General features: G+C 43.0%; 3 protein-coding genes across 3 annotated transcripts; all 3 read right to left on the bottom strand.

The window, feature by feature from the left end:
• Window positions 1–1533: 1533 nt before the first annotated feature.
• On the bottom strand, window positions 1534–5360 carry LOC106610809 (gap junction beta-4 protein). The gene is made up of 2 exons (XM_014210411.3): window positions 5231–5360; window positions 1534–3147 (listed from the first exon to the last, which is right to left on the bottom strand). Exon 2 carries the CDS (start codon window positions 3027–3029, stop codon window positions 2205–2207), a length of 825 nt encoding a protein of 274 aa, XP_014065886.1. The 5' UTR covers window positions 3030–3147; window positions 5231–5360; the 3' UTR covers window positions 1534–2204.
• A 2505-nt stretch (window positions 5361–7865) lies between these two features.
• ppie (peptidylprolyl isomerase E (cyclophilin E)) lies at window positions 7866–12466 on the bottom strand. Its single transcript, NM_001141335.1, has 10 exons — window positions 12431–12466; window positions 12000–12098; window positions 11780–11823; window positions 11322–11348; window positions 11080–11161; window positions 10882–10985; window positions 10659–10782; window positions 8845–9030; window positions 8561–8703; window positions 7866–8436 (listed from the first exon to the last, which is right to left on the bottom strand). The coding sequence occupies exons 1-10, from the start codon at window positions 12459–12461 to the stop codon at window positions 8368–8370; spliced, it is 909 nt and encodes a 302-aa protein (NP_001134807.1). The 5' UTR covers window positions 12462–12466; the 3' UTR covers window positions 7866–8367.
• Window positions 12467–13062: 596 nt separating this feature from the next.
• LOC106610810 (polyadenylate-binding protein 4) lies at window positions 13063–21733 on the bottom strand. Its single transcript, XM_014210412.3, has 15 exons — window positions 21134–21733; window positions 18082–18275; window positions 17873–17988; window positions 16681–16820; window positions 16423–16517; window positions 16122–16259; window positions 15855–15950; window positions 15481–15750; window positions 15029–15119; window positions 14729–14854; window positions 14477–14610; window positions 14246–14336; window positions 13934–14064; window positions 13721–13825; window positions 13063–13467 (listed from the first exon to the last, which is right to left on the bottom strand). The coding sequence occupies exons 1-14, from the start codon at window positions 21327–21329 to the stop codon at window positions 13724–13726; spliced, it is 1920 nt and encodes a 639-aa protein (XP_014065887.1). The 5' UTR covers window positions 21330–21733; the 3' UTR covers window positions 13063–13467; window positions 13721–13723.
• Between the last annotated feature and the right edge of the window lie 877 nt (window positions 21734–22610).

Genomic DNA, 22610 nt, shown 5'->3' on the forward strand with positions numbered 1-22610 from the left:
TGCTCGCCAGAGGTAGCCTGACTGCCATTAGGTACCGAGATGAGATCCTCAGACCCCTTGTGAGACCATATGCTGGTGCGGTTGGCCCTGGGTTCCTCCTAATGCAAGACAATGCTAGACCTCATGTGGCTGGAGTGTGTCAGCAGTTCCTGCAAGAGGAAGGCATTGATGCTATGGACTGGCCCGCCCGTTCCCCAGACCTGAATCCAATTGAGCACATCATGTCTCGCTCCATCCACCAATGCCACGTTGCACCACAGACTGTCCAGGAGTTGGCGGATGCTTTAGTCCAGGTCTGGGAGGAGATCCCTCAGGAGACCATCCGCCACCTCATCAGGAGCATGCCCAGGCGTTGTAGGGAGGTCATACAGGCACGTGGAGGCCACACACACTACTGAGCCTCATTTTGACTTGTTTTAAGGACATTACATCAAAGTTGGATCAGCCTGTAGTGTGGTTTTCCACTTTAATTTTGACTGTGACTCCAAATCCAGACCTCCATGGGTTGATAAATTGGATTTCCATTGATTATTTCTGTGTGATTTTGTTGTCAGCACATTCAACTATGTAAAATAAAAGTATTTAATAAGATTATTTCTTTCATTCAGATCTAGGATGTGTTGTTTAAGTGTTCCCTTTATTTTTTTTTGAGCAGTGTACAATGAGTGTGGTTCATATGTTCTGGTCGCAATATAGAATGAGCTTCATGAATAACTTGTGACTAATGCACTGGTGATGATATGGGACTAATATCAGCACCCAGAACCAAACCATCCAAGGCTGTCACAAGAGAGTAAAATGGGACTGATACTGTATAATTCAGAAATTAGGATTCATCTGAAATAAAGTATATTTCCTACCATACTCAGGGACTTTATTCATGGTCTTGATCCTTATTTAAGAATCTTTGAACAAAAAAACCCTTCATTTGAATACTGTCTGTTACATGTGCACTTCAGTCATTGTATTTATCAAAATTATTTGAAAAATACATAAATTGCATTGTATAAATATACAAGCAAAAAAGTGAAATAGATAAACTGCAACTGCACTTAGATAAAAATATGTAAATATACCTATATATGGAATACACTGTTTGCATCCATGTAATATACATTCTGGGACATATCATCAACAACTATGTTTACTGAAACACATTCAAATCAACACGCTTTACTGGCTTTGTGCAGAGTGCATGTGTTTTATCATCTATCATACACATGAACACAGAAATGAATCGTCAGTATTCAAGCCATAGTTGTGCATAACCTACTGACAAACAGAAGGATTAAAACAAATCTTTCATCATCTGACAATATTGATGTATGCGCCATCTTTTCACAACAAAGCCTGAAGCCGTCTCTGCTATTCGTAATGAAGGATGAGACAGGTAACACTTTCCAGGGCATAAGAACAGCAATGGTGTGGGCACAGTGTGGCAAGGGTTGAGTCCTTTACTAAAAATAGCAATGGTAAAGTTGTGAGGTGTGGTAGACAGCAAACAAATAACTTGAATATATCACATTGCCCAACTCTGCTAATGATGGATGTTTTATTTAAAGTGACTCAATTAATTTGATTATTTTGTAATCAAATTAAATTGGTCACATGCGCCGAATAAAACAGGGGTAGACCTTACCGTGAAATGCTTACTTACAAGCCCTTAACCAACAATGCAGTTCAAGAAATAGAGTTCAGAAAATATTTACTAAATAAACAAAAGTTTAAAAAAAGTAACACAATAAAGAGGCTATATACAGGGTGTACCGGTACCGAGTCAGTGTGCAGGAGTGGGGGAACACTGGTCATCTGCACAAAGGTAAGTAAACAATGCCTACAGAGGAACAATGAAGAACTCTGGCCAAGTTTTGCCTATCCAGAAGAGAAATGGAAGATATTTCTCATTGCCTCCAGACACGTTATTCGACTTCTTTTACATCTCTTTTTGGTGTGTCATCATAGTGGTCTTTCACTTGTGGTCAGACTCACTCAGGTGGAACAAACTTAAACTTGAAACCTTTTTTCAATGCTGAATTAAATGTCATTGAGAAAACAGAAAGGTGTTCAAGTATTTTTTTTTGCAAAAAAATATTTTCTAAATGTAAAAGTAATCTAAAGTATCTGTAATCTGATTACAATATTTTTGTTGGTAACGTAATTGATTACCTTTTTTTTTTTTTTGTAATCAGGTTACATGTGACTGATTACATGTAATCAGTTCCTCCCCAACCCTGACTATAAGATGGGGCTGAGGCATCCTTGCTGGGCAACTTTAGAGAGTTGGGCTCCATTTGATTCTTGCCACCGATCACTAGAGAGGTAGCCATGGCCACCTGGCGTGACTGGATGGCGGCGTTGCGTGATTGGTGCATCTGGGTGAAACACTCGTTACATCGTTTCCCCACCAGGTACAGGATCTCGAATAAAGATAGCAGGATACAGGCCAGGCTGGTGACCACCATGAAGATGGTGAAGATACGCTTCTCTGTGGGGCGAGAGATGAAGCAGTCCACCTTGTTGGGACAGGGCTTCTGCTCACACTTGATGAGGGAGGGGAAGTCATAGCCCTCGTAGATATGATAGATTAAATACACAAATGTGCCGTCCACGGCTATCTTGAAGATCAAGGTCAGGACGTAGGTCCACCACAGCCCCCCGCGCTTCTTGCCGGTGTTCTTGTAAAGTTTCCGACAGCCCTCGCCATATTTGAGCGTGTGTTTGCGCTCACGTTCATCTCTGTAGGCCACGTGCATCACCACCATGAAGGAGGGACAGGTGACAAAGATGAGCTGCAGGGCCCATAGGCGGATGTGGGACACAGGGAAGAAGTGGTCATAACAGACGTTATGGCAGCCAGGCTGGGCCGTGTTGCACTGGAAGTCCTTCTGCTCGTCCCCCCACACCTTCTCTGCCGCCACGACAAACACCATGACCCTGAAGAGGAAGACAACGGACAGCCAGACACGGCCGAACGCTGTGGAGTACTTGTTCACCCCACTGAGGAGGCCCTGGAGGAATGCCCAGTTCATTGGGAAGCTGACTCACAATCTACCTCTCTGACGGAAGTTAAGATGGAGGATGGTGTGAGAAACCCTTTTCGGTTGAGATCTCAAGTCAAATTCTGGAGTGTTCCTTACTTCCAGCCATCTATAGAAAAAGAGAGAGGGAGTAGGGGGAAGATATGGCCTTTGAGTATGAGTGAACAAAAACATAACTGATGTTTTTGTTTTCCCCAATGATTTACAGTACCAGTCAAAAGTTTGGACACACCTACTCATTCAAGGGTTTTTCTTTATTTTTACTATTTTCTACATTTTAGAATAATAGTGAAGACATAAACACTATGAAATAACACATGGAATCATGCAGTAACCAAAAAATGGTTAAATAAATCAAAATATATTTGAGATTCTTCAAAGTAGCCACCATTTGCATTGATCACAGCTTTGCACACTCTCAATCAGCTTCATGGGGTAGTCACCTGTAATGCATTCAATTAACAGATGTGCCTTTGTGGAAGTTAATTTGTGGAATTTCTTTCTTTCCTTAATGTGTTTGTGCCAATCAGTTGTGTTATGACACAGATATACAGAAGATAGTCCTATTTGGTAAAAGACCAAGTCCATATTATGGCAAGAACAGTTCAAATAAGCAAATGGAATTGACAGTCCATCATTACTTTAAGACATGAAGGTCAGTCAACGCGGAAAATGTCAAGGACTTTGAAAGTTTCGTCAAGTGCAGTCGCAAAAACCATCAAACACTATGATGAAACTGTCTCTCATGAGGACCACCATAGGAAAGGAAGACCCAGAGTTACCTCTGCTTCAGAGGATAAATTCATTAGAGTTAGCAGCCTCAGAAATTGCAGCCCAAATCAATGCTTTACAAATTCAAGCAACAGACACATTTCAAAATAAACTGTTTAGAGAAGACTACATGAATCAGGCCTTCATGGTCGAATTGCTGCAAAGAAACCACTATTAAAGGACACCAATAATAAGAAGAGACTTGCTTGGGCCAAGAAACACAAGCAATGGACATTAGAACGGTGGAAATCTGTCCTTGGGTCTGATTTTTGGTTGCAACTGCCGTGTATTTGTGAAACACAGAGTAGGTGAACGGATGATCTCCGCATGTGTGGTTCCCACCGTGAAGCATGGAGGAAGAGGTGTGATGGTGCTGTGCCGGGGACACGGTCAGTGATTTATTTAGAATTCAAGGCACACTTAACCAGCATGGCTACTGCAGCAATACGCCATCCCATTTGGTTTGCGTTTAGTGGGCCTATCATTTGTTTTTCAACAGGACAATGACCCAACACACCTCCAGGCTGTGTAAGGGCTATTTGACCAAGAAGGAGAGTGATGGAGTGTTGCATCAGATGACCTGGCCTCCACAATAACCCAACCTCAACCCAATTGAGATGGTTTGATTACTACATGATTCCATGTGTTATTTCATAGTGTTGACGTCTTCACTATTATTCGACAATGTAGAAAATAGTAAAAATAAAGAAAAACCCTGGAATGAGTAGGTGTGTCCAAACTTTTGACTGGCCCTGTATATATTTAACTCCTGGGCACCGAAGACATCAAGGCAGATTCAGAGTGGTTGAAACTGAAATGTGCAGAAGACATTGTTATATAATAATAATAATAATAATAATAATACATTGTTGGACAACTGACTAGGTACAGTATTCCCATTTTTTATTCACACATAATTGGTTTTCCACTGTGTAAAATTCTCAATAAATAGGCCTAACTGGGAGCTATTTTCACACTTACCGTCTTTTTCAAAATTATATTGAATGATGAATAATAATGTGTATGTATCAAGGATGGCAAAAGTACGGTACTGTAAGTCGCTCTGGATAAGAGCGTCTGCTAAATGACTAAAATGTAAAATGTAAATGTAAAAGCCCCCATGTCCTAAAAGCACATGACAAGATTCCTATTTAGTAGGAAGTTAACTATTGCAAAATAGCAAGTTAAATGTTCAGAGTAGGTCTTAACACGGACAGGCTATGCAGCAACCACAGTACTTTATTCCCCAATTGTTTATTCTAGTGAGTGCGCTGAATAATAGAGAAAGATTAGAGAAAACATTTCCCAAATGCAGTCTCTTCAACCAACGAAATAACCCAGACATTCTCTATCGTAATCTAATAACCTTACACGACTAGTATTGATACACGGATGGAAATGAAAACAAATCATGTACTTACCCTTCAAAATGTCGATTACAAAAGGACCATAAACTCAGTCGGGGAAGTTGCAGTCCGTATAGGAACGGAGAAACACGCTTTGAAAGCGACCCCACCGATGAAAATCGGTTTCTCAACGCAGGAGTGTGGGTGGAGCAGTTACACATAGCGATGTTGTCGTGCAACAATTAACTTGTTCGGGTGGGGCTCGTGAACCATGCAGATGAGCGGTTTCACGGGCCATTTTAATGTACAGAACTACAATATAAACATGCATTAATTTTAAATATTTTACTGAGTTATCAGTTCATTTAAGGAAATCAGTCAATTGAAATAAATGCCTTAGACCCATATCTATGGATTTCACATTACTGGGAATAAAGATATGCATCTGTTGGTCACAGATACTTTTGGTCAGGTAGTGTATGTGGACACCTGAACATCGAACATCTCATTCCAAAATCGTGGGTATTAATATGGAGTTTGTCCCCCTTTGCTGCTATAACAGCCTCCACTCTTCTGGGAAAGCTTTCCACTAGATGTTGAAACATTGCTGCAGGGAATTGCTTCCATTCAGCCACAACAACATTAGTGAGGTCGGGCGATTAGGCCTGGCTCAACAAACCATTTCTGTATGGACTTTACTTTGTGCAGGGGGGCATTGTCCTGCTTAAACAGGAAAGGGATTCCCCAAAGTGTTGCCACAAAGTTAAAAGCACAGAATCGTCTAGAACAGGGGTACTCGCCCCTTACCCTATGAGGTCCAGAACCTGCTGGTTTTCTGTTCTACCTGATAGTTAATTGTACACACCTGGTGTCCCTGGTGTAAGTCAGTCCCTGATTAGAGGGGAACAATGAAAAAATGCAGTGGAACTGTCTTTGAGGTCCAGAGTTGAGTTTGAGGGGTCTAAAATGTCATTGTATGCTGTAGCGTTAAGATTTCCCTTCACTGGAACTAAGGGGCCTAGTCCGAACCATGAAAAACAGCCCCAGACCATTATTCCTCCTCCACCAAACTTTACAGTTGGCACTATGCATTGAGGCAGGTAGCGTTCCCCTGGCATCCGCCAAACCCAGATTCGTCTGTCAGACTGCCAGATTGTGAAGCTTAATTCCAGAGAACGTTTCCACTGCTCCTGAGTCCAATGGGTCGAGCGTTACGCCACTCCAGCCGACACTTGGCATTGCACATGGTGATCTTGGGCTTGTGTGCAGCTGCTCGGCCATGGAAACCCATTTCATGAAGCTCGCAACGAACAGTTTTTGTGCTGACATTGCTTCCAGAAGCAGTTCCAGAGGCAGTTTGGAACTCAGTAGTGAATGTTGCATTTTTTTGCGCTACACGCTTCAGCACTCGGTGGTCCCATTTGGTGAGCTTGTGTGGCCTACCACTTTGCGGCTGAGCGTTGTTGCTCCCAGAATTTTCCACTTCACAATAACAGCACGTACAGTTTTCCCTGTGGCAGCTCTAGCAGGGCAAAAATTTGACTTACTGACTTGTTGGAAAGGTGGCATCCTATGACAGTGCCACATTGAAAGTCACTGAGACGTTCTACTGCCAATGTTTGTCTATGGAGATTGCATGGCGGTGTGCTCGATACATCTGTCAGCAACGGGTGTGGCCGAAATAGCCGAATCCACAAATTTTAACGGGTTACCACATACTTTGGTATAGTGGACATTAGGAAAAAGTAGGGGCGTGGATCAGAAAACAAGTCAGTATCTGGTGTGACAACCATTTGCCCCATGCAGCGTTTGCCTCATACTGAAAGATGAGGTGATGGTGGCGGATGAATGGCACGACAATGGGCCTCAGGATCTTGTCATGGTATCTCTGTGCATTCAAATTGCCATCGATAAAATGCAATTGTGTTCGTTGTCTGTCGTTTATGCCTGCCCGTACCATAACCCCCCAACCACCATGGGGCACTCTGTTCGCAACGTTGACATCAGCAAATCGCTCGCCCACACCACGCCATACATGTGGTCTGCCATCTGCCAGGTACAGTTGAAACCGGGATTCATCCGTGAAGAGCACACTTCTCCAGCGTGCCAGTGGCCATCGAAGGTGAGTATTTGCACACTGAAGTCAGCTACGACGCCGAACCGCAGTCAGGTAAAGACCTTGGTGAGGACTGCGAGCATGCAGATGAGCTTCCCCGAGACAGTTTGTGCAAAACATATACAGTTGTGCAAACCCAGAGATTTATCAGCTGTCTGGGTGGCTGGTCTCAGATGATCCTGCAGGTGAAGAAGCCGGATGTGGAGGTCCTGGGCTGGCAGAGTTACACATGGTCTGCAGTTGTGAGGCCGGTCTGACGGACTCCCAAATTCTCTAAAACGACGCTGGAGGCGGCTTATGGTAAAGAAATTAACATTCAATTCTCTGTCAACAGTTCTGGTGGACATTCATGCAGTCAGCATGCCAATTGCATGCTCCCTCAACTTGACATGTGGCATTGTATTGTGACTAAACTACACAATTTACAGTGGCCTTTTGTCCCCAGCACAAGGTGCACCTGTGTAATGATCATGCTGTTTAATCAGCTTGTTGATATCTCACACTTGTCAGGTGGATGGATTATCTTGGCAAAGAAATGCTCACTAACAGGGATGTAAACAAATTTGTGCACAAAAGGAGAAAAATAAGCTTTTTGTGCAAATGGTAAATTTCGGGGATCTTTTATTTCAGCTAATGAAACAATTTACATGTTGGGTTTATTTTTGTTCAGTATAATTTGGACTGGAGCTACTGATCATAGGCTTTCATTTCAGACATGTTATAAAAAAAATAGAGAAAATAATACATGACCAAAAACATTCTAATCTAAAGCAGGTCAATTTTATAGGGAGTAGATGTTGGTACAGTATTGTGAAATACAACAAAAACATTTCATTTTACATCTGGAAAACATGAAATTGACACAGAAGCTGTTCATGTTCATTATAAAAAAGTGTTTGCAATATTTACATCACAGAGAAGTTGGAACCAACAGCAACAATCCATGTACAGCAGATGAGTCATGGGCATCTGCAGTACATGATACAACATTTGCCCGTTTAACAATTCTGCAGTCTGACACTGCTAATTTCTCTTAAACATTCAGTCACACACAGAGCTACACAAACATACAACAGTCACTCTTCTGTACTTCAACTCAAACATACTCTCCACAGTCTGAAATTATCACTTTTTGCTTGGGCTTGCCTTCTTTTGTTCCTTGTGCCTGTGGGGACAGGGAAAACAACATGACATGAGTCTTAGTACACAACTTCTTCACAGTCTGTAACCACCTATAGGACCATTCTTCCCCTTCACCACCTCCATGCATGTCCCTCCCCTCCGCTTACCTCCATGGCTTTGACCACCTCCATACCCTCCATCAACTCTCCAAACACCACATGTTTGTTATCCAGCCAATCCGTTTTATCGCAGGTGATGAAGAACTGAGAGCCGTTGCTGTTTGCTCCAGAGTTAGCCATTGAGAGCTGACCTTTACACACAAGAGGGGAGCATTGTGATCAGAAACCATACTCAACCAAATCTGCGTATGGCAATGCCTCTCATGCACTTCCTCACCACTCTACACATTAAGTCACAGACAGACTGCCATTTAGACCTGGGCGTGTCTCACCTGCAGCAGTGTGTTTGAGGACAAAGTTCTCATCGTCAAACTTGCGCCCGTAGATGGACTTGCCCCCAGTACCGTTGTGGTTGGTGAAGTCTCCTCCCTGACACATGAACTGAGGGATGACGCGGTGGAAACTGCTGCCTTTGAAGCCAAAGCCCTTCTCATGTGTGCACAAGCAGCGGAAGTTTTCTATAGGAGATATCAGGGCAAAAGGGTTGGAGATTTTAGGGGATGCTGCTTCTATTTAACAAGCATACAATACTTCAGACTAGCTGCATGTTTCCTGCTTTACATATGAGCTCTGCTTTGATACATCCTGATACCTAGTCACTCCACCCTGCCTTCATGTACAGTGCCTTCAGAATGTATTCATACCCCTTGACCTTTTCCACAATGTTGTTACAGCCTGCATTCAAAATGTTTCACATTTATTTTTTTGCTCACCCATCTTCACACAATACCCCATAATGACAAAATGAAAATGTGTTTTCAGAATTTTTGAAATACAGAAATATCTAATTGACATAAGTATTCACACCCCTGAGTCAATACTTTGTAAAGGCACCTTTGACAGTCTAAGAGCTTTCCACACCTGGATTGTGCAACATATTCAAATTGGTTGTTGACAATTGCTAGACAACCATTTTCAGGTCTTAGCATAAATTTAAGTCAAAACTGTAACTCAGCCACTCTGTCTTCTTGGTAAGCAACTCCAGTGTAGATTTGGCCTTTTGTTTTAGGTTATTGTCCTGCTGAAAGGTGAATTAATCTCAGTGTCTGGTGGAAAGGAGACTAAACAAGGCTTTCCTTTAGGATTTTGCCGTGGTCGGTACCGGTACCCCGTATATAGACTTATTATTTTACTGTGGTTTTTTTGTATATCATTTTTTTAAACTTTACTTGATTTAGTAAATATTTTCTTAACTCTCATTTTTCTTAAAACAGCATTGTTGGTTAAGGGCTTGTAAGTAAGCATTTCACGGTAAGGTCTACACCAGTTGTATTCGGCGCATGCGACAAATAAAATTTGATTTAGTTCCATTCCGTATATATATTTTTATCCTGAAAAACTCCCCAGTCCTTAACGATTACAAGCATACCCATAACATGATGCAGCCACCACTATGCTTGCAAATATGAGGAGGTATATTATGTTGTAATAGATTTGCCCCAAACATACCAATTTCTATTCAGGACAAAAAGTGACTTGCTTTGCCAAATTACTTTAGTGCACGGATGCGAACAGGATGCATGTTAAAGAATATTTGTATTCCGTACAGGCGTCCTTTTCCCTCTGTCAATTAAGTTAGTATTGTGGAGTAACTACAACGTTGATCCATCCTCATTAAACTGTAACTGTTTTAAAGTTACCATTACTCATGGTGAAATCCCTGAGCGGTTTCCTTCCTCTCCGGCAACAGAGTTAGGAAGGACACCTGTATCTTTGTAGTGAGTGGGTGTATTGATACACCATCAATGTGTAATTAATAACTTTAACCTGCTCAAAGGGATATTCAATGTCTGCATTTTATTTTTACCCATCTACCAATAGGTGGCCTTCTTTGCGAGGCATTGGAAAATCTCCCTGGTCTTTGTAGTTAATCTGTGTTTGAAATTCACTGCTCTACTGAGGGACCTTACAGATAATTGTATGTGTGGGCTACAGAGATGAGTTGGTAATTCAAAAATCATGTTAACTATTATTGCATACAGAGTGACAAATACAATTTTATTTGAATATCCCTAAAATCTAATGATTAAGTGTTCTATTTTCAGAAATGTTCCTGGTACTTTATAACAAGGAGGAGCATGGATACCTGCTGTCATAGGAACAATGTCTGCTCGGAGCAGGAAGCGCAGTCTCCCTGCTGGCTTGTTGCCAATCTTGATGTCCATGTAAACCTGGGGGTTCGTTCTGCCCTTCTTGGCTGGGGGCTCGCCCTGCAATCAATGAAAATATTGTGTCAAGCTTTTAGATCATGATACTATGCAATGTACTACACTCACAGAGAGACAGGCAGGAACACACAGTCAACTTACATCTGCTGTTGTTGATTTGGCTGATTCTCCAGTGGACTCCGTAACCTCAGCGTCTTCGACAGTCGTTCCCGAGAACTTCTTCAGCCAATCATCATCCGACCAAACTGAGGAAATGGTATACAGTTAGCGGTTTTACCACATCTAAAAGCCATGGGACAGTTTAAAGTCTTTATAGAGAGACTAACACATATCATTCACCTGGACGAGAAGAGCCCTCTTTGATCCTCATAGGTTTGGCAATGTTGACCCGGATGGTTCTTCCAAACAACTCGGACTCATTCTGTCAATAAAACAGTGGAAAAACATGCATCAATGAGATGCAATACCACAGCTTTTAAACATGTGAGTCACTGTCTCAGAGTACAGACTACCAAAACAAGGGATAATGCAAATCACTGTTAGTTAAACCAATTTGACTTTAGTGGGAAGCAAACACTCACCATGTTATCAATAGCAGCTGCAGCATCCTGTGGAAGATGAAGAGGGGGATGAAAGACAATCACAGCAAACCAGTACAACACAATCACCATGATGACTAATGACCATCCACCATAACCCCTAGATAAGGATGTTAGGTGACACGACAAACAATGGGCGCAATGCTAGATTTCTACAAAACACAGCAGTGATCAAATCAATTCTCACTAAACGTCAATAATGTGGTAATCAAAATACATCATAAATCTGAAAACATAAATGTGGACGTTGTTAACCATGTCTAAAAATCACAATACTGTACGATATGATATTTACGTGAAATGACCCTAAATGTATGTAAAATCATTGTAAAAGCATACCGCGATCCATGCTGAACCTGAACCGGTGGAATGACCTCACATTGGTAACTAGCTAGCATCTCCAACATCATTACTTGCATTGAGGTTTTGATTAAACTTACCTCTGCCAATTCAAATTCAATGAAGGCGAATCCTCTGTGCTTTTCTGCAAAGTAAACAATAACATGAGACATTTAACGTCAGCTCTAAACTTCAGGGTTTCATCTACGGACAGTCGCAGTTTGCTCCGGCTAAGTAGACAGGACGGATAGATTCGTTTCTTTTTACTGATTCAGCTGATCGTTTATGCCAAATTTGAATGGTAAAGCTATTTATTCGGACCTGTTTCATAGTCTATTGGAATCTGAATGTCTGTGACATCACCGAACGGAATGAATGCCGCGTGCAGCACTTTCTCGTCCACCTCCTCTGTGAGACCACCTGTCAACACAACAGGCACACACAATCATGTTAGTTAACTAGGAGTTAATTCAACTCAGATAAACGGTCTTTCAAGCTTTTATAACTAAAAGTGTTCATATAACACGAATGGGGCTTTACAACAACCAATAGTTTGATAGACGTTAAATTGCTAACGTTACACACACTTTCTGCCTGCAACTAGCTAACTTTATCTAGCCAGCTTATTCACAGACTGGTCCACTTTACACGTAAATAATGTGTAGCTTAATTGCCAGGAGATTACTAAAATATGTTTATTTCAACTACACAGTAACTACGTAGGAAAAACTGTTGCAGGGTAGCCAACTCACCAACATACAGCACTCGTTTGGTCGCCGCCATCTTGTAACCTTTAACCCTTGAACCCAACAAGACTCGTGATTGGTGCATTACAACCAAAGCCCACCTCTCTGGTGATTCACTTTTGAGCTCCGGCGCCACCTGTCTTTTCCGTTTAAAAATGATCGCTGAATCTTAACCAGTGGGACTCTCCAAAAGCTGAACTCTTACAGCTAAACTCAAAATACAGTATAGTACTTTTTTTTAAATCACTGTTGCTGGCTAGTTGGTATAATAGTGGTCTTACTTCTCAATTCCCCAAACCTTTATTTCTTTATGGTCCTCAGTTTCTGTGAAGGTAGCTAGTGTTATTCATGTAACATTATTAATTAGCTTTTTGGTTGTGAAATTAATAATTTGATCAATAACCAATAATCTAATCTTTATTCAATGCTTCACTTGAGCAATGAAATGTGTACACACTAGGCATTTTCACACTGCATTGTTCTTAGCTCCGGGTTCAGACGTCCTGGACTAGCTTATCCGGTTCAAACAAGCATTTGTTGGGGTCTGGGGCCTGGGGTAATGTGCAGTGTGAACACACCTACTATGGGGCTATGGCAGTATGAAAACTATTGTGGAAAAGAAAAACAAACATTGTAAATTTGATATATTCATCCCTTTATTGAGAATACCATATACCACACCACCCATGATAACATGATGGGACGGAGGAATCCAATTGTCCAAATCAAATCATAAAACAAAACTTTCAAACAAAGAATAAGAGCAAAGCAAATTTTCATCAGAGAAAAGGGGTCAGTCTTGGCCACAAAATAAAGGGCCTTATTTAGTTGGAAGTTTTGCTTTTGGTAAAGTTAAAAATTATTACAGAACTAGACAAATGAAGTACTGTAATCTTTTTTTTTATATTTATGTTTTTAAAAGATTTTTTCTATTTTTTTCCAACCTTGTTTATTTATTTTTGCATAGGATTTTGTAGAGATGACCCAGGCATTTGAAGCCAATGTAGTGATCTCTCCCCATCTTTTTCTCAGTTGTTTGTGTCCTAAGGGGGGGGGGGGGGGGGGAGAAACACAAAAAGCATTGGATAAGAAATATGAACCCACTACAATTGAACTAATCAAAAGCAATGGATTAAGTTCGCAAATCTATACACCATTAATGTATGTTGCCAAAAAGTTGGAGTAGACACCATTATCAGTGCTGGGGCAAAAGCTAATGCTTCGGGGATATCATAGCTCACATTTTCTCATCTATTAACAATACTAATCTAACAAACATTTAGTAAGCGCTCTTACCCATCAGGAAGTAGAGGCAGCAGTGGTTGTAGGGATGACTCCCACTTTCTGCGTGGCATCCTTCTTTGCCTGGTGGGCCTGCAGAACAGCAACAGCCTCCTCCACCTGCACAAACACACAGAGAAATAGGAGAAACAATTAGAGCCTTAGCCAACACTATGACCCTAGATCCCTTTTTATGATCTTATCCTGATATTATCCTGTTGCTGGTACCTTGGAGCGCAGGGATTCGTGGGACTCCAGCATGTGCAGCAGCTCAGAGTTGTCGATCTCAAGCAGCATTCCAGTGATCTTCCCTGCCAAGCTGGGGTGCATGGCCTGGATCAGGGGGAACAGGCGCTCCCCTGAGAGAGAGACGAGAGACAGGGAGGGTTAAGAATGGTTCTCACGGTTTCAAATGTTACTATATAATTGCACCTTATTGCAATGATGTTCAAAATCCCTCCAAAGGGTCTAGACTCTACAATTTGGCATTGAACTTCCAAGGACCAATATGACACACCACCAATCAGTTCCAGCACTCACCCAGCATCTGCTTCTGCTCCTGAGGGGGTGCAGAAGCCAGCATGGAGGATGTGAGAGGCTCCTGACCCTGCACATGTACAGCTGGCTGAGCCTGAGAGGAGGAAGACAGGCAACAAAGGGTTTAAAACAAGGGAGTGATGGAACAGAAAAATAGTGGAAGGGAAAATAGACATTTGAGGGACGAGAAGAGACGAGGGAGGAAGGAGGCAGCTGGAGGTTGGTGAGATTTACCTGCTGTAAGGCGATGGGCTGCACCACTTGGGGGTTAGTGTTGCGTATGCTGGTGGCGTACTTGTAGGGTGGCATGGCACGAGGGGCAGGAACTCCCATGGAAGGACGAGGACCCATGGCCTGGCCAGCACCTCCTAATGGAAGTGTAAGGACGTATGATGAGCCAAGTATATCAAGTTTGATGAGGTAATATTTCCACCATGTAAATTATAATCAGTTGCTATCAGATATACTGAGGGAATCCAGTCTTACCAACTCTCTGAGCTCCAGCAGGCCCCATGCCTCGTGGGCCCTGGGCGCTGGCGTTGGGAGCCAGGTGTCTCAGGTTGGCACGTGGACCAGGCTGGCGCAGGGAGTTGGGCATCCCCTGGAACCCACCTAGAGAGGAGGAGAGAGGGGAGGGGCAGGGCTACTATTGGACAGCAGTTCAAGTCACCATAATATGTCACTAGGACATATAGTACTTTAATAAACATAACCTGGATATATAGCCTGGAAATATAGCCCATGTTAAATTTAGCTATTATGTATGATGTCATCTCTAACCCTCACCTTGGCCTCTGCCACCCTGCTGCTGCCAGCGGGGGTTGGGCCTCATTTGGGTCAGCTGATTGGGTGCATAGTAGGTGGTCCTGTTTTGTCCCTGGGAGAGACACACACACACACACACACACACACACACACACACACACACACACACACACACACACACACACACACACACACACACACACACACACACACACACACACACACACACACACAAGGACAGAAGTGTAACCATATATGCAATAATGTTGCACAACATTAAAGTTCTACATCTTGCTCCATGTAAACAACAACTGACTCACTTGTTACAGTGCCAATCATCTTACTGGCATTTGCACAGCAGTATTTATTATATCAACTGTCAGAACCTTGACATGTCTTTTGGGAAGGGCATTTCCAGTAAAGCTCACATAACTTTCTCTCAAACCCATTTTAACCCTCTCTCCCTCACTAACCTGAGGTACTGCAGGCATGAAGTATCCGCTGGCGGGCTGGAACTGGTTGATGATGGCGTTGGCAGGCATGGCCCTCATGCCAGTGATGCGCTGCATGTACTGGTTAGTGAGGTGGGCCTTGCGCTCTTCTTTGCGCTGAGCCAAGGCCACGTAGAGGGGCTTGGAGCCCACAATGCGCCCGTTCATCTCAGTCACAGCCTTGGTGGCCTCCTCAGGAGAGGAGAAGCAGACAAACCCAAAGCCCTTGGACCGCCCCTCCTCCAGCATCACCTGCAGCAAGAGAAGCCGTGTTATATCTGGATAACACACTCCAAATACACAACTGAAAAGAGTAATTGTGGTGCACTGTTTAGGCTTCTGCTGCACTCTCTCACTTTGGCACTGGTGATGGACCCGAATGGGGTGAATTCCTTGCGCAGTTTCTCGTCATCAATGGTGTCGTCCAAGTTTTTAATGTAAAGGTTAACGCCCTGAAACCAGAAAAACACTGTCATGACCACAAACATACATACTCAGCCTGGCTTGTTTCCTTAATGGATGGGTACTATGAAACAAGATGTCAGGTTGATTAATGGCATTTGGTTGTAATCAGTGTTCTATTAGACATAGTGGTGCCAGAGTAGAGTGACATGCTAGTTGACCTGGTAACGGCTGATCCTCTCCTGTTTCAGCATCTCAAACTTCCTCTTCAGCTCCCCCTGCCGTTCAATCTTCTTTTGAGCGCGTCCCACAAACACCGTCTTCCCATTGAACTCTTGGCCGTTCATCTCCTCACATGCCTGAGTAGAGATCTATTTGTTAGAGCCAGTCTATATGCCGTAAACCCATAAGTTAACACAATGTGATTATTAGTACGATTGTCTCACTTAGTCTTTTTACACCAACCACGAAAGCCTGCTGACTTGTATTGACATGACTGTTGTTATGAGGGTATAATAGTACCTTGTTAGCATCCTCGTGTTTCTCGTAACTCACAAAGCCAAAGCCTCGAGATTTGCCACTGGGGTCGGTCATAACCTTCACACTGAGAATTCTACCTGCAGGGAGGAAACAAGAACAAATGGGACTCAGCTATATGCGTTTTGAGAAATGCAAGTGCATGTCTAGTTTCCTTGAAAAGATTGCAAGACAAATATTTTATAAACAAAAACAGCTCCACTAATGAGCAAACTCAAGCGGTATGTTTCAGTCACAGCTTACCGTATTGGTCAAACATTTCCTTTAGCTTGTCATCGTTCATGTCGTCTCCAAAGTTCTTGATGTAGACGTTGGTGAACTCCTTTGCTTTGGCCCCGAGTTCTGCCTCCCTCTCCTTCCGAGACTTGAAACGTCCAACGAACCTAAACACCACGAGAGGGCAATGACACAACTTTTGTAAAACGGTCCTGAGCAGGAGGGAGAAAGGGACTGTGACCCATCTCTTATGTTTTTCATCTGAGATTCATGTTTTCACAGCACGGACATTGAGGAGTCCCAGACTATTAAATGGAAGGAAGCACTTTGTATAGGACAGCAGCACAGTGAGTCAGTCAAGGACCTCTCAGGAACAACATTGAACAAACTTCTTCTTGCACTGTTTATGGCACCACAATCAGGCAAACTGAGCATTCATGCTATACACCCAGAACACACCAGACAATGACGTTTCCTGGTCCAAGACTTGAGGCATGGAGGGACAGAGGTCCATAAAGAGGAAAGCTGAGGACCAAACGAGGTTGATAGATCCTATTCCTCTACTCAGACTGTACCTTGTTATGCAGACCTCTCCCAATCTGGCTCCAGTATTGCATTCCTGCATTCGCTCCATCACTAAAACACACAAGCTTGGTTACACACACACACACACACACACACACGACAGGCAGGTGGACGGGTGGACAAACATACAGACAGAAGGATGCTCAGCTGACACATGGAGTGAGGTGACCACAGAGTTGAAATGTGTTGTTGTATAGGTTTAAAAGGCACATTTCCCAGTAAGCACTGCAAAAAACATTCACTGTTAGTTGTGTAATTCACACAAACCACACAGAAAAAGAGGGTGTATGGGGACTGAGTGTGAGAAAGAGGCTCATTATATGCATCTACAGCAGGGATGGGCAACCTTGATGGGGGAGGGGGCCACAAAATAAGATGGATATGCGGGCCTGTGGGCCGTCAGTTGCCCATCCCTGATCTACAGGTTGCTGTTCTCATGCTAACCTCTCCTTTTGCCGTGTCAGAGTATAGGCCAACAGATTAACTAATTCAGATTCCAACCATGTACAATCCCCTTCAATATCCTAGCTGCCCTTGATTGATCTAAACTGTCAACTTTCTACACAATGATTTAACTCCAGTTCAGCCCCTTCCCCACACCTCCCCACCCTCTCTTAGTTGATCAGACACTCACACCTTGCGGTCGTTCAGAAGCATGCCGTTCATCTTTTCAATGGCGCGGTCGGCTGCGTCCTGCGTCTCAAAGTGCACAAACGCATATCCTTTGGATCCATTCTCATCACACACAACCTGTTTGAGAGACAAGTTGATGCTGTTTTAAAAAAAAAGTACACAAGTCTATGGTCATACAGATGTCTGTGGTCAGAAACACTGCCATCTTACTTTGCAAGACAGTATGTTCCCAAAGGCAGAGAAGGTGTCATAGAGTGCCTTGTTGTCGATGGTCTTGTCCAGGTTCTTGATGAACACGTTGCCCACCCCAGACTTCCTGAGGGAGGGGTCTCTCTGTGACCACATGATTCTGATTGGCTTCCCTTTCACCACATCAAAGTTCATGGTGTCCAGGGCTCTCTCGGCTAGAGGGGAGAGGTCAGAGTGTTAACTTACATCATGGAGCCAAAAACATAGCCACTGTGTACACCACCAAACACCATGTTGTTTATGCTATATAGTGCTCACTTCAAATCATGCACACCGCACCATGCTGCATGCTACACCATACGTACATCTCCCAAATCATTCACACTACCACATTGTGTCGTGATGGATAGGACCAGGAGTTACTCCTGGTCAAGTCATGTGGTCAGGAAAAACTACTGGCCCTAGTTTATTGCACACTTTTAACTAAGAAACCATGCTACTATTGGATTGTCCGAACTACTACACCACGTGGCTATGGAGTCTGACCTCCACCTGCCACCACACTGAGCAGCTGTTAGGGGGGGCAGTTGGCTAGGCAGGAGCACATGGCGCTAACACACAGACAAGTGGGACCAGAAGTGCCACAAGACACAAGTCATAATAGTTGATTCACCCTCTCATAATGAATAGATACAATGGCAGACATATAGTGCATGTACAGATATAATTCAGTGAGGCAAATGGCTCTTAAACTTTACATTCTCTTATAGGTTCTCTAATAAACACCAGCCATTGTATTATTTTTCATGGTCCATTCTACCTATGCCAGTGTGTGTAACTTTGATTTACATTTCCAGATCGGCCTATCATGATTTCTGTTGTGCCAGTTCTCATTTTCCTGCCCTCTCTCTCTCTCTCATGTCCATCTGGGGACACATGCCAACCAGAGAGCTCCCCTTTGTTCCTGTCACTCCACAGCAACACACACCCGGGCTTTAGAGCTAAAAATGTCTGTTAAACAAAACGGAGCTCCCTTGCCTCTGCTGGCATCAGCAGTTTGCTGTGCAATTGTACTTCACACAAACCAGCTCAGAGAAGGTGTGTGACGGTCACCCTGTCTGTCTAGTTCTGGAAGGTTCCCATGGCCATGCTTGATGAAAGAACATGAGCACCATGTGGAGCTGAGATTTCGCAATAGATGAATAGCAGAGATAAGCATGACGAAATCAAATAAGAGAAACACATTATGAAATCAAATAAGAGGTAAAGTGAATGTGACACACAAAACAAGTGAACTTCACAGGTCAGTGTGAAGATATTATACTGTAAATGTATTTTGTCATACAACTGAAAACTGGATAGTTTATTCTAGGCGAGGCTGGTAGCCACCCTAATTAATTGTCAAACATTACCCTTGTATGAAGACTTTAAAACATTTGAGATATAAGCAGGCAACATTTGGACTGCCTGAGAGAGCGACTATATTTAGAGAGGGGTCCTGAGAGCTATGTGCTGGTGTGGAGTGAGCGTTTATTCATTCTCTTCCATTGATGGAGACACATTCAACAAGAATGTTCAGATGAGCAACCCCAGGTCTTGCAACTATTTACAAATGCAGCTGTGACATGCTGAAACCCAAGTGGAGACGGTCAGCCAAAGCTGGTTTAGTCACATGAAGTTATAGTACTCGCCTCAAATATGTGGTTGTAGTTGTAGGCCTACATCTATGGTAGTTGTACTACACTTTTACTTCCTGACACGTTATATTGATTGTGTATTGTCATAAAAGTACAACCTTCAGGTTATATTGTGACCACAGAGTTCTCTAGTTACACTGAGTCAGATATCTGGTGGCAGGTGTGAAATGAAAACAGCCCCATAGGTCCACACTGACACACTGTCGTAGAACACACCCCCATATGCTACAGCTAAATCGCGTCAGGTCACACCCCCTAACAAATACGTGATTCTACTGCACATAACTCTACTTTGGACAATTAAAAGAAGAGTGATTGTTGAATCGAGTGGTAAATCAAAGAGTGCAAGTATATGTTAAACGTTCAGATTTCTTACAATAGGAGCAGGGGCTTGGATACAAATGTTGGAAATTCCTCCAGTGTACCCTGCAAGCGCGTACATTGTAAGCCACTACAACCTGAGCAAAACATCACAGATCAACATGCAGAGGAGAGAACAATAAGGTGTTGAGTATGACACTCCCTTCAACAATTACTCAAGAAATCCAACCAGAAAAAGGTGTTGAATCCACAAGAAAAGTTTCAGCAGAATTGTATTCGCAGAAGCAATCTATTCAGGCTTATTCTCCTCAGATCAGATGACATCACATGATCCCCAGCACGCAGGGGAATGGAAGAGTTAGGTCGTGTTCTCCTGCTTAGACATTTCTGACGCATGCCAGATCTTACAACGCCTGGATAGGTATTTTAGGTATCAGAAAACCACATATGTTTTAGCACTCTGGTGCCCGACTGCACAGTCAATAAAGTGGTACGCAACCATTGGTTGGTGCGTGCACCTCTAATCATTGGGAACGTGGCCTTACTGTTCAGCTGGGCCGTTTTTTCCTCTGTGTGTGTAAAGCAGTAGGGAAGGTATTGGGAATTAATTTCACTACAGAACAGTTCCCTTATGGCCCTTTAAATAGGAGCAGAAATGGGCCACTTTGGGTTAGGCACTTTGGAGCAGTACTCTGGAGCAAAGCTGCAGCCACCCATTCAAAGGTAGAGGCACAACATCTCCAAAGCAGGAGTCTTGTACATGGCAAAGCAGGAGTCCTGGAGCGTATCCTGGCCATTCCTCAAACAATGACACTTTGAAGTGGGCCACCATCGCTAAATGGGTCAAGAGATATTCCAAACGTTGTACTTCTCCACTCAGCAGAGTTAGTCCATGAAGGAAATCACATCACAACTGATTTAAACTCAAAATCAAGATGTGCTTTACATTGTATTCTCTTTAAAACGAATGCACTGAACTGTTGACATGCTCAAATAAATCCAACATCCAATCAACTCTTTGCGCCATTATTTTGGAGGCATGCTTTATTGCTTACCGTCGGTGGGTTGCGAGAAATTCACATAGGCATAACCCAGAGAGCGTCGGGTGATCATATCACGACATACTCGAATAGACAACACCGGTCCTGCTGGGCTGAATTTCTCATACAGCATAGCCTCTGTGATATCAGGGTGCAGATCGCCAACATAGAGAGAAGCCATTGGATAACTCCCTGTAGTCTCTGTGTTCATTTCTTGGAGTGCACAAAATGTATGAATTCTTCCTTCGCGCTATAATCACGGGAATTGTTGATAAGAATTGTTCCCCGGGGCCGAATCTGTGAGTAAAAACACTCAGAATGCGACTTGTGTTCCGATCTAAGTTTCAAGACTCGATGACAAGGAAAAGTGACAGCTAAAAACAAAAATGAATTTCGGCGTATTCTCCTGATAAATATAATTGTCTTAAACGTCGGGTTAAGCCCGAGGCCTCCTGTTTACACAATTTAGCGACGTATTTTTATTTTGTATATTACGGAAGGCCTATTTATTTTTAAGATTTTATATTTTGTATTTTTTATATTTTTTTGGTTTTTTAAAGTTGTTAAAGAACGGTGAGTTAGACACTCACGGTTGTTTTGTGGCCGGGGAAAGAGACTGCGTGGGAAAAGCATGGTCACTTTATAGACAGTGCAGTGCGCAGAGGAAATAGACAGGGTCAAACTTGGAATAGAAAAAAACCTGTGCATGAGGTGTAAAAGGGAGAGCGGCGGGTGTACGGTCACAACTACCCACCACAGATCCCTACAGCGACATCTGGGTGTGACTACGTGGTCATTATAGCAGGGGCCCGCTAGTGTGAACGGGCCAAAAACGCCTTCGTTTTAAGGACAAGAGAGAATATTTTGGCCAAAGTTAAACATTTAAATTGAAGAAGTGGAGTTACAATAACATAAACTGCAAAATTAGTTGCATTGAGTTTATTCAATTATACAAATGTATAAACATGTTCATTGACTACTCCACCTTGTTCATTGGACTAGGCTACTCTGCCTTGTCGAGCTCCCTAAAGAAAAATTACAAATAAAAACAGTTATGAATGAAAAACCATTCAGTGGAAAAAAGTATTACACTAACTAAAGGATACAAGTGGAATGAATAAATAAAATGGAACCTGTCAAAACTACATGACCTCAGATCCAGGAGGGACAACACCAGGTTCCTCTGCCCAGCCCTCAGCCTCTTCACTGGGAACCTCTCCTCCATGCCAAAACTCCTGATCCCTGGTTCCTTCACTCTAGGCCTCCTATCCTCATAAATCTGTGTCTGAAAGCCATCAGCAGCTTGGGACAACTGGAGCTTAGTGTGGACCACAAACTGGGAGTCTGTTGCTTTGGTCACCAACTTTTCAGTCTGCTGGCTCCAGACCCCATCAATGGCAGAATTCAAGAGGCAGTCTAAGAGAAGACAATACATTAAAATAAGCCTGAAACATGAATATACTGTCAAGTCCTAGAAGATTACTATACAGCC

This window comes from Salmo salar, chromosome 09, assembly GCF_965601325.2.
Source record: "Salmo salar chromosome 09, fSalSal1, whole genome shotgun sequence".
NCBI lineage: Eukaryota > Metazoa > Chordata > Actinopteri > Salmoniformes > Salmonidae > Salmo > Salmo salar.